We start from the raw sequence: 12,860 nt of genomic DNA, 5'->3' as shown, positions 1-12,860 counted from the left end.
CGTCGATTTGTGTACGGACCCTCCGTAATACCTTTGACGGCCTGTACCGTACTATGAGGTGGCAAAACTTATTCATTTACCAATAAAGAATTTACATAATCTTGATGTTTATAAATCCACGTGGAGAATAGGATACATTTTTGAAGAGCACAAAAGTATTTCTTATTTTTTAAACCGTTTCTATGCTCGGCTAAACAAGAAATTATTTGAAAACTGTACCTTAAAAATACTATAATCCATATAATATGTATATACCTATGGTAATATTCCATAGGGTATATCCCTCATCCATGCCTCATGTTTCTTCTATCACTCTGTACGTATACCCAACTTTCCCCATCTCTTATATCCAACCGTACGCGATTTGTTCAAAGACCGTCAAAATTTAACTTAATTTTCTTCACTCCTATAATCCGATTTATCTAATTTAAAAAAAAAACACCACCGCCGCAGACAACTGTCTCGTATGGGTGAAATGCACGCATAAACAATTTATGAAATTCCAAACCTCGAGTTCTCTCATCGTAACGAAACTAGAGCTATCTCTCTCTTTTTTTTAACCGTAAAATTTACGTCCTCTCCTTGCCGTCCAAGAGAGCCAATTCAGAGAAATCGAGTCAAAATTATACCATCGATGCTATTACTAACCCGTCTCGCTCTTTTCTCATTTTACCGTGAAACTTACGTACTCTCCGTGCCTTCCAAGGTGCACAAAACAGCCGCTTCGGAAACATTCGAGGCCGACGAATTTTCATGCCCAATGTTAATTTTCCCTCAATGTTATTACTAACCCGTCCCGCTCTATTCTCATTTTACCGTAAAACTTACGTACTCTCCATGCCGTCCAAGGTGCACAAAAAAGCCGCTTCGGAAAAATTTGAGACCGTCGAATTTTCATACCCAATGTTAATTTTCCCATAGGGTATCATACCCCATGTTATCTCTATGGCAAATTCATACCCATCCCGTTCTCTTATTTATATACTACTACGGAGCTTCTGTATTATATTATCAGAAGTCCATTAAATTAGCCTAGGAAGTAACCAAAAGCGGGGTTTGGGACTCCCCTCTCTTGTGTAGCAATACTGAAGAAGGGCACCTCGCGGTAATTTGTCTCAGATCTCCGGTTCAGGTGCGACTCGTACGCCAAAATTTGCCCTATCGATAGAGAAAAAACTATTGGCCGAAAACGCCCCCTTCCACTGTAAAACCGAGCCCTCTTTAGCAAAGGAGAAGGGAAGGGGGTGTGAATTTTGGAACAGTCAAGGTCATTCAGTTTTTTATGACTCTTCATAAACCTATTGAAAAAAATATTTAAAGGGAGGGTGAAGTAGAAAATCAAGTGATTTTTTTATCGATTCTTCTACCAATTTCAAGACCAGTCTGCATAGTCAAACATTCAGGAAATATTTCCGAATGATTTTAAAATTCAAATTAGGTTCAGATTTAAAGGATAATTTTAAATAAGGACATCCGACCAATCGCGTAACCCCCTGCCCTTTTATAATTAGTAGAAGAATAGTAATTTGTACGATTATTGCAGGTGCTTTTCAGATACTTTTTAGGATAATGGCAGGTGCTTTTCAGATATATTATAGGATAATTGCAGGCGCGTTTCAGATACTTTTTAGGATAATTGCAGGGGCTTTTCATATACTTTGTAGGAAAATTGCAGGCGCGTTTCAGCTACTTTTTAGAATTATTAAAGGCGCGTTTCAGATGCTTTGTAGGATCATTGCAGGTGCTTTTCAGATAATTTTTAGGTTCATTGCAGCCGCATTTCAGATTCTTTGTAGGGAAATTGCTGGAGCATTTCAGATACTTTGTAGGATAATTGCAGGCGCTTTTCATAAACTTTTTTGGATCATTGCAGGCGCGTTTCAGATACTTTTTAGGATCATTGTAGGCGTATTTCAGATACTTTGTAGGATAATTGAAGGCGCGTTTCAGATACTTTTTAGATTAATTGCAGGCTCTTTTCATATACATTGTAGGATAATTGCAGGTGCGTTTCAGATACTTTGTAGGATCATTGCAGCCGCGTTTCAGATACTTTGCAGGGTCATTGCAGCCGCGTTTCAGATACTTTGCAGGGTCATTGCAGCCGCGTTTCAGATACTTTGTAGGATCATTGCAGGTGCGTTTCAGATAATTTTTAGGATCATTGCAGCCGCATTTCAGATTCTTTGTAGGGTAATTGCTGGAGCATTTCAGATACTTTGTAGGATAATTGCAGGCGCTTTTCATATACTTTTTTGGATCATTGCAGGCGCGTTTCAGATACTTTTTAGGATCATTGTAGGCGTATTTCAGATACTTTGTAGGATAATTGAAGGCGCGTTTCAGATACTTTTTAGATTAATTGCAGGCTCTTTTCATATACATTGTAGGATAATTGCAGGCTCTTTTCATATACATTGTAGGATAATTGCAGGTGCGTTTCAGATACTTTGTAGGATCATTGCAGCCGCGTTTCAGATACTTTGCAGGGTCATTGCAGCCGCGTTTCAGATACTTTGTAGGATAATTGCAGGTGCATTTCAGATTCTTTGTGGGATAATTGCAGATGCGTTTCAGATACTTTGTAGGATAATTGCAGGCGCGTTTTAGATACTTTGTAGGATAATTGCAGTTGAATTTCAGATACTTTGCAGGGTCATTACAGTCGTGTTTCGGATCATTGCAGGCGCGTTCCAGACACTTTGCAGGATCATTGCAGGCGCGTTTCAAATGCTTTGCAGGGTCATTGCGGGTTTTCTTATCAATTATTGTGAATCAGTCGCCTTATATACCCTAAATTTCCCAAAATTGTTAAAGAGGCTTACGCTTGAGTTCAAACGTCAACAATAGCCATGTTTAAAATGATTTTAGGAGTGAAGTTTCTTAAAACGATTTAACTAGAATTAAGTAGTGCTTCCAACAGCATCTCAGATACCAGTTATATTACCTGATCCGAGTGAAAACTTTTATTATATCAGATATCAGATTATCTGATTATAGCATAAAATATATTCAGATGGAAGTATCTGAACCATAAAGAACACCAGATAACTGTTTATCCGATAGTGATCTGAATTTCTTAAACTGATCGAAGGATATTTCAGATAACTGACAGATATCTGATGATGCCTTAACTTCTGTATAAGCCATTGAAAACACGTATATCCTCAGCCATGTGCTTGTTCAGAATGTACGACATAATACCCCATGAGCCAAGATGGACAAAATCCCCCGGGCAATACCCCCATGAACCAAGATGGACAAAATCCCCCGGGCAATACCCCCATGAACCAAGATGGACAAAATCCCCAAACAAGATCCCTATTTCATGTTGAGGACAAAATACCCCAAGCCAAGATACATATCACCCAAGTGTATGTATCGAGTTTAAGCACTCCTCTACTTTACCAACAATAAGACAATCGTGGGGGGTTATTCCCTCAACATACGCATTAGACAAAATTACTACAATACGCTTATTAGTTATATAGTATTCTCCTATCGGATGTTTTAAAGCCAAATAATGGTCTATTTACCATTTTCACCTACGATATTTAGACCAACACGCGTAATTTCCGCGCTGAAAAACGTCGTCGGGATTATAATAAAAAATATAGGTCAAGCGCTATATAAGCAAATAGCGCCTCGTGATTAGAATTAATGGACGAAGAAATGGCGAACAGTACGGTAATGGAATGCCAAGATCTAAGGTCAAGAAGCGTAATATGGAAACATTACGTTATGGTGAGCGAAGATAAGACTGCACTAGATGGTATAATAACATCAATGAAATATGAGAAATGTTTGCACTTTGATAGGTAAGCATTAAATGTTTTAAAACTTCAAATAATATAATTAGTTCTAGCATCTATCTATTCTTTAAAATATTAATTTAGCTCGGTTATGTGGTAATTGGAATAGGACTAGGATGTTAATATAGTTTTGATAAGAAATAAACGATCTATCGTTAATTTGCTTAGAGGGAAGTACGTGTACGGTGGAAAATCTAATCAAAGTACCGGAAATATGAAGGCACACCTAATTAATAAACACCTTGATAAACTTCCGGGAGATTTCTTCTTAAACACCACGCGCAAGTCGGTACCCTTATATACACCCGTTGAGGTAAGAGTATTGTTACAAAATTGTAGTAGGCTTTTATATTTTGGATACGTCTGCAGGAGTTTTCGGTGGTCGGTGCGAGACAGGAACTTCTTAAATGGATGGTTTTAACCAACCAACCATTTACTATGGTTGAAGAGTTTTAATGCCTTCACTCGTAAACTAACCCATAATAGCCATTTGCTAAAGGATATCATACCAGCTTCCTCAACATCAGTTAAAAACGATGTAATGCTGTCCTATGTATCAGAAGCGGAGAATGTTCGAACCGTAGTGAAGGTAGTGCGATTATATCACAATTTGTGACAATGATTATGCTAAGCAAATCTTTCTTTTACACAGAGCGTTCAAGGTCAAATATCGTTCACACACGATTGTTGGACATCGAGCAATGGATGGCCTTTTATTGGCGTAACAGCTCACTGGATTGACGAAAATTGGGGACCCAGAGAAATTCTTTTGGGATTAATGCACTTTCCCGGGAAACACGATGGAAGAAACCTATCGGATGCGTTTCTTAAACTTCTTGACGATCGTGGAGTGTCAAAGGTAATGGTTCTGTTAATATTACTAAAAGTAATGTGATTATGTGAGATTGCATTTATTGTGTTGTAAGGTATTAGCGATAAGTATGGATAATGCGGCTAACAATGATACCTTCACCTCTGAGTTCGAGATGAGATCTAAAGACAGGTCGTTTAGGTTTACTGGCAAGAACCGCGTGCGTTGTTTCGCTCATATTCTAAACATAGCCGTGCAAGATATGCTGAAAGATCTCAAGGTTAATTCCAAGTATGACGATGAATCAGAGCAGATCCATGAGTATGACAACATCGAAAGTGATTGCAGCATAGGACAATGTGTAGCCAAGGTACCTCAGAGAGGTGAAAAGCATAAACTTATCTTAGTTATTTATAGTTATGTTACGGCAGATAAGAACTGTGGTATCGAAAATTCGCATGTCAACATGAAGAAGGGAAAAACTGGCGGAGTTCAACAAGACACACAGTTTACCAGATCTTAATCTTACTTTGGACGTTAAAACGCGGTGGAATTCCACATATCATATGCTCAACCGCGCTTATCAACTACGACAGGTAAATATTTTAGATTAGAAAAACTTTATAACTTGTCTATATGATACCGATTTCATTACATGTAGTTTACGCCAGGAATAGTTATGTGTCTCAACTAAACTATGGTTTTAAGTCTTTACAGGCCCTCATGAACTCGGAAAAGGAATTTCAGAACTTCGTACTTTTGGACTCTGACTGGAATCGTATAGAAGAACTGCTAAACATTTTGAAGGTACACGTATTATTAGGAATTTTTCCGTGAAGTGTCCCTATAAGTTATATTCAATTAGGATTTTCAAACGGCCACCAATCACGTATCGGGTACGCGTTATCCCACACTTGCGCTAGTAATGCCCATCTATGGGTGCTTATTGAAAAAACTCAATGTCACCATTAGACAAAGTCAGAGTCTTATGAAGCAAATCTGCGCCGCGGCTCTAAATAAATTAGAAAAGTACCACACCCTCATGGAAACCGAGGTTTATTGGATTAGCATGGGCATGTAACATCCCTCTCTTTGTGTTAATGAAAATCATAATAATGTCCATTTAGTACTGAATCCATCGCTTAAGCTAGATGTCTTTAAAGAACGATATAGCAAAGACGTTTGTAAACAAATAAAAACCACCGTTATCAACGTGTTTTCTTCGTTCTACGAAGAATCGGGACCTGATGACGGTAACGAGAGCAACGCAGCTAGAACATCAGAAGATATTGTCGCAGATGATGACCTCTTAGCGCTCAAAGAAACAAGCTAAGGGATCCGAAATGAACAAGTATTTAAGCGCTGACCTGGCACCGCCTTTTACAAGCGTTTTGGAATGGTGGAAAGTAAAGACATTTTGCCCTACAGTATTTAGTTCATTATTCCGATTACGTTTTTTGATTGTGTTTATTCTAGAAACACGAAGAGGACTACAAGAAGGTAGCCAGAATGGCTTGTGACTACTTGGCCATTCCCGGAACTTCAGTACCAGTTGAGCGTGCGTTTTCAACTGGTGCAGACATAGTTACACCTAAAAGAGGCTCGTTACATCCCGAGACTATAACAGCTCTAACATGTTTAAAAAACTGGTGGAAATAGAAATAATAAAATAAAATTTGTCATTATTCGTTTGTTCTATTTTTCTGGGCACATCTCAAGTCCGATAACTGAATCATATCGGTTTTTATCAGATTTTGTTTATTAGACTTGTTCAGATATTTAATTTATAAGCGTATATCTGATAAAAAGTCAGATCAGATAAACTGCTGTCGACTTGTTTCAGATTCACCCGATCTGTTACGAAAATGATCTTCAGATAACTGATTTATTTGATCTGAAATATCGGATCGGGTGGCCGTTGGAAGCACTAAATTGAGCAGTTCACCATTTAACAAACATGGTGGACAAGCGTTTGATGAAGCATCGGAATTTAACAGTTGTAGCGTTGAATTTTGAATAGAGTAGTTCGATTTCAAATTTTATTATTGAATAATGAATTCATTATGGCAGGCCTTACTATATTAAATGAAGGCACTGATAAGGAAGAAATCTAATGTGTTTAAAGCTAGTACATCTTCTCAGGGCGGGTGAACTTGAAACACATATACATTAATCGTTGTGTTAAATAATAATTCAATTTTATGAAGATTTAAGGGACGTGTTCATTATCAAGTTCCCTCCAATTATAAAGGAGTATGTATTACATTATCAACCGATTTGAAGGCCTATGTAAATATAAGGGAATGGTGAAATACGCCATAATCCTTAACCTTTACTTTGATATTATTATATAATGATGTTTATGCAGTCAAATATATATTTAATTTAGGGCAAATAAGCAAGTCACAGTAAATTGTTGAGATTTTATTGGATTTTTATGGAAAGTTTTGTTTCTAAACCCAACATCTTGGATGATGCTGCATACCTTTCCCGATTGCACGCCTGATATTTCCAAACTGTTCAAGAATGAACAATTGCGCTCACTTTTGAATACCATTGAACGATTTTTTATTATAATTCTTCCTTTAAAGCCAAAAACACTTTCTTATGATCGCCCATAACGCTCTCGTTTGATCGCCCAGATCACACTTGTTTGAACGCCTATAACGTTCTCGTTTGAGCGCCAAAAACGCTCCAGTTTGAATACTATTACAATCTTAGTAGAACGCCATAGCGACCATAACTGAACGCTTCATTAGCGCAAGGTGGTTATTCAAAATTGAATGGAATAAAGATTTCATTTTGAATGGTAATATATAAGCTGTTCAAAAATGAATGCTACAGTTAAGTTCTAATCGTTTTGACGGAAGTTTGTTCAAAAATTAACGCGTAAAGCACTCCTTGTTCAAAATTGAATCTCTTTGGTTAAATCTGAATGCGTCAATTGAGGCCTATTGAAAATTGAACGGTCGCTATCATTTTTGAATGCCAAAACACGCTCATTTTTTACAGTGTACTCGCCTGGTAGGGGGATGACACTGAGCTAAGAGATAGAAGGGTACGACAATTGCATACGTAGAACAGACATTACTCTATATTTCTGACATTTTAGCTCGCCTTTAAACTCCGCTAGGTGCGCTCTATGCTATCCTTTCAGTGACGCCACGCTTCGATTTGAAATTTTTTCGCGCCGAGCTGAGGGGCGTACAGGGCTGCGGGCAGACTGACGAGGCAGCACGCCCCAAAGCTATCCCCCTGCGTGCCTGCATTACCTAGAATGGGACGAAAAGAATGAAGAACCCAGGGGCGATCCCTTGGGGGGGGGACAGGGGGGAGGCTCCCCCCACTAAAATTTTGTTGAGTTGGCAAATTGACGCTCACTTGGCAAAATGAAGATCAGGGAAATTGAAATTGGACCTAAAAGGTCAGGGAAATGTCATGGAAAAATATTTTGGAGTGAAATTGAAATTCTGGAAAACAGTATCAGAGTGAGCGGATAATGTATTATCTGAGATTTGAGCAGAGCCCAAAAATCGCGGAAGCTCGCTTCACTCGCTTCGAATATAACATTAATGGAATTCTATTCAAACAAAATAGTTTTCTTATATCTATAACAATAATGACTCTTCTTATTGTGTATGTCGGTTGAATAATAGAACATATGTATTCAAGTTATACCAATATCATAAATTATTTTATTAGCTAAAATCCATTAAAGCATTACAATAGAACTAACTAGTTCCGCGTCATTTTCCAGAGTGATCTCTAACGGTTCTTTCTAGAGATCCCTAACACGCCCCTATCGGTCAACTCGTGAACTAAGTCTTATCAGTAGTAGGTGTAATCTGTAGGCGTAATTACGTTGTTACAACAATACTTTCTCCTTTTTTTTTTTTTTTTTTTTTTTTTTTTTTTAGGGAGCTCCTAGCAAAATTTATTTATTACAGTAACGAGCTGGTTTCCTTTTTGTGCGTCGTGGGCGGTTTTGTATTCTGACTGTTGGCGCTACTGGTTGCTTTGCCGGGGGTGTCTCTTCTGTACTGGGTGAATTTGAATTCCTATCGTGCGAGGAATGATTTTCTGAATTGGGTATGATGTCCAGTCGAGTCTGGTTGGTCCCGAGTGGTTCCTTTGCTGGGGTTTGAATTCCTTGTTCTGGAACTACCGCAGGTTCACCAACGTCTTTGTCAGGTTCTGGAGCTTCTAGTACTGGATGTTCATCTCCCTGAAGATCAATATCTGTTTGTGGCTTTGGTAGCTTTGTAAACTGCGGCTTCTGACTTTGGTTGGATACTTCCGGTGTATTCGGTGTTACTTTGATGTCCGAGCTTCTTCGGCGTATTTGATTTTGGTGCCTTCTAATTATTCCAAAGTCTGTTTCTATTTCAAACATGGTTGTTCCAAGTTTACGTTTTATTCTTCCTCTGAGCCACTTCTCTCCTTTACCAAAGTTCCGGGCATATACGGGGTCTGAGTTCTCAAAACATTTTCCCTGGGATGTTCCTTCCTTTTCCGGATCTGAACCTTGAGAGTTTTCGTGTGGAAACTGTTTCTTCGGGTTACACAGATCTAGCCTAGATCTTATTTGTCGACCCAACATTAGTTCGGCTGGTGATTTTCCCGAAGAATTTGGTGTTCTCCTATTGTTTAAAAGAATTCTTGCCAATCTTGTTTCAAGGGTTCCTGTGTGGAAAGTTCGTAACCCTGCGTTTAGCGTATCGATGGCTTCTAATGTACCGGCACTAACTTTCTTCAAAGCTTCTTTTACTGTGCGAACAGTTCGTTCTGCTTGGCCGTTGCTGGCTGGGTGGTATGGTGCTGTTCTCAAATGATTTATTCCATTTTGGGATGTAAAATCTCTAAATGCCTCGCTTGTAAAACAAGTTCCATTGTCTGTGACGAGAGTTGGGATAATGCCGTATCGAGCCATATGTTGGCGTAAGCTTCGTGTTACTGCTTCCGTAGACGTGTTGGATGTTACTTCGACTTCGATCCATTTGCTATACGCATCCACTATTATGAGGAGGTATTTATTTTCTATGGGCCCTGCGAAGTCTGCGTGTACTCTTTGCCAGGGACCTGTCGGTTTCTTCCATTCCTGATAATGAGCTTTTGGCATTGGCGCTGAATTTTGGCACGTGGAGCAGCAATTGACCATTTCTTCTATATCAGAGTTTAGCGATGGCCACCATATCTTGGCCCTTGCCAAATTCTTCATTGCTACTATGCCTTGATGCGAGCTGTGTAATTCTGTTAACATCTCTGCTTGACAAGCTTTCGGAATTATTATTCGGTTTCCACGGAGTAGTATGTTTTCGTGGTTTGACAATTCCAGTCTTGCTCGATGGTAAGGTTCTAGGTTTGTCGGAATCTTCCTGCTCGGCCATCCTTCCCTCATGTATTTTGCTACCAGCTTTAGGTCGGGATCTTGTTGTGTTGCAAGTTCGAGTTCCTTAACCGATAAGGGACCCTTATCCATATCTCTGAGTAATAGGACATACTCCATTGGTACTGGCGTAATATTTTGTTCCATCGGTAGAGGTAATCGACTCAGAGCGTCGGCATTTCCGTTTAGCGAACCTTTCCGAAATTTTATGTCATAGCTATATGACGATAGCAAAAGAGCCCAACGCTGTATTCGAGCTGCTGCCATTTGTGGAATTTGCGTCTTCGCTCCAAATAGTGTCACTAGCGGTTGGTGGTCTGTGTGAAGCATGAACTTCTTCCCATACAAATAGTCACGAAATTTCATTACTCCAAAAATTATTCCCAAAGCTTCCTTCTCTATTTGTGAGTAGTTGCGTTCTGCCGTCGTTAGACTTCTAGAAGCGAATGCGATTGGTTGATCTTCCCCCTTGTCGTTCAGGTGAGAGATCACGGCTCCTAACCCTACCGGCGAGGCGTCTGTTGCGAGGTGAACTTCTCGTGAAACGTCGTAGTGTACCAGCAGATTCGAGGTTAAAATAGATGTTTTGGCATCTTCGAAGGCTTTCCTGTGTCTTTCCGTCCAATTCCATTTTTCTTCCTTATGTAACAACTCGTAGAGTGGTGCTAATTTTGTAGCGTTGTTTGATAAAAATTTGGAGTAATAATTCAATAGTCCCAAGAAAGCGCGAAGTTGTTCAACGTTTTCAGGTGGGGGTGCTCCTTTGATTGTTGTTAATTTGCTTTCTTGTGGATGCAATCCGTCTTTGTCTAGGAGGTGTCCTAAGAATTCGACTTCTGTTTCTAGGAATTTGCATTTCTCTTTCTTTAGCTTCAGTCCATTTTCCCGTAATGTTGTCAGAACGACATCGAGGCATTTTAGATGTTCTTCGGCCGTTTTGCCGCCAAGCAATATGTCGTCCAAAAATGGCGATACATTACGGTGATGCTGTAAGATTCTTTCCATGTGTCGCTGGAAAATTGCAGATGAGGATGATATTCCTTGAGGTAATCGGGTATATCTGAATAGACCCTTTGTCGTGTTTATCACCGTGAATTCTCTAGAGGGTTCGTCGAGCTCAAGTTGATTATATGCTTCCTTTAAATCTAATCTGGAGAAGTATTGACATCCCGCTAGCTTGGAGAAGATTTCTTCGGCTCGAGGCAGTGGATAAACTTCTGTGTCCAAGTTTGGGTTTACTGTCGTTTTAAAGTCCCCACAGATTCTTATGGAGTTCCTTTTTGCTGTTATGCGTTGGCCTTCATCGTGGTTTCTCTGTGTCTGAACCTTCTGGACTGGTACGATTGGTGACGCATACTCTGAAAAGGCTACTGGCTCCAGAATTCCAACTTTGACCATTCTTTGAATTTCCTCTTCTACATCCTCTTTCATTGCATACGGTATCGACCGTGCTTTGCAATATTTCGGTATGGCATCAGGCTTCAAATGTAGATGAGCTTGCACGTCCTTTAACTTCCCGAGTTCCGGCGTGAAAAGGTCTGCGTTCTTGTCCAAAATGGTCTGTAACTGGCCATTCTTGGTTTCATCTCTAGATTGTTTCGAGGTCTGGTTTACTCTTGCGGAATGGTAGATCGATGGGAGAATGTTCAATGACGAGTATAACCACTTCCTTCCACATAGGTTTGGTCCGGGTCCATGTACTATTAAAACTGGCAGATCAGCCGTTTTTCCGTTGAATTTTACTGTAACCTTGGTTTCGCCTGTAATTTTTAGGCTATGTCCGGTGTAGGCTTGCAGTGGTGCTCGATTAAAAGGCTGAACCTTGTTCTTGTACCTCATTTTGTCGAACCAACTTTCCGTAATCATGGCGTGTCCAGAACCGTTATCTAGGTCGAAAGGGATGGGTGTTCCATTGACTTCTAGTTCTACTATCTCTGCTGGCGGTACCTCGTAATCTTCTTGAGTGAGTGTGGAACTTCCTTTAACGTTATAGACCGGGTATGAGTATTCCGGGTTGGAATCTTGAATGTGATGGCTAGTACGAGGTTTCTGGAATCGACCTCTGTGCATGGGCTTGTTAGAATTTGCCGCTGTTTTAGCTGCTCCCAGACAGGCTGCCGCTAGATGTCCCTTTCTCTGGCAGTTATGACATGTTTCCTGAATGTATGGGCAATCACTTGATTTGTGTCCTCCTTTAGTGCATCTAATGCATTGGGAAGAGTTTGGTACGAATCTTCCAGGTTGAGATCTACCCTTTTGATTGGGATTTCGTTGGGTGTCCTGGTTATTCTGCTTCGTTTTATCTCGGTGTCGATTGCTTCCTACGGCATTGATGGTTGTCCCATTATCTCCGTTGGTGTTTAAAACGTGAGTGTTTTTCGAAGCGGTTTCCATCCCTTGAATGGCGTTAATTATTTCGTCCAATGTAGCATCTTCATCCTTTCCAAGCTCCTCGAAAACCTTGCTTTGCATTGACGGATTGTTTATTCCCAGAACCAGTTGTTCTAGAAGGCGTTCGTTCAAATTTGTTCCCATTTTGCAGTATCGGGAAAGCCGTTTGAGTTCAGCCATGTAATCAGCCAATGATTCTCCGGACTTCCGTAGACGTTTCGTGAAGTGAAATCGTTCAACATACTTGCATGTTTTCGGGTTAAAATGAGTGTCCATCGTAGACGCTAACGTGGCATAAGCTACTGTAGCTATGTCTGCTGGGAATACTAGATCCGTTAATAGCGAGAGTTCGCGAGCGCCAAGCAAAGTGAATAAATGATTTGCTTTCATAGCCTCTGGAACGTTGTTGACTGCGAAGAATGAGTTTAATCGTAGAGAGTACTGTTTCCATGTTTCGTAA

At 39.9% G+C, this 12,860-nt stretch overlaps 1 protein-coding gene across 1 annotated transcript; it reads left to right on the top strand.

The window, feature by feature from the left end:
• Positions 1–5,189: 5,189 nt before the first annotated feature.
• LOC149616322 (uncharacterized) lies at positions 5,190–5,956 on the top strand. The gene is made up of 4 exons (XM_089856182.1): positions 5,190–5,219; positions 5,341–5,430; positions 5,489–5,696; positions 5,751–5,956. The coding sequence occupies exons 1-4, from the start codon at positions 5,190–5,192 to the stop codon at positions 5,954–5,956; spliced, it is 534 nt and encodes a 177-aa protein (XP_089712308.1).
• Positions 5,957–12,860: the final 6,904 nt, after the last annotated feature.

Source organism: Phalangium opilio, unplaced genomic scaffold (assembly GCF_054372755.1).
Source record: "Phalangium opilio isolate 3A_F unplaced genomic scaffold, DU_Popi_V2 ptg000217l_1, whole genome shotgun sequence".
Taxonomy (NCBI): Eukaryota; Metazoa; Arthropoda; class Arachnida; order Opiliones; family Phalangiidae; genus Phalangium; species Phalangium opilio.
This window is presented reverse-complemented; position numbering and strand designations above follow the sequence as displayed.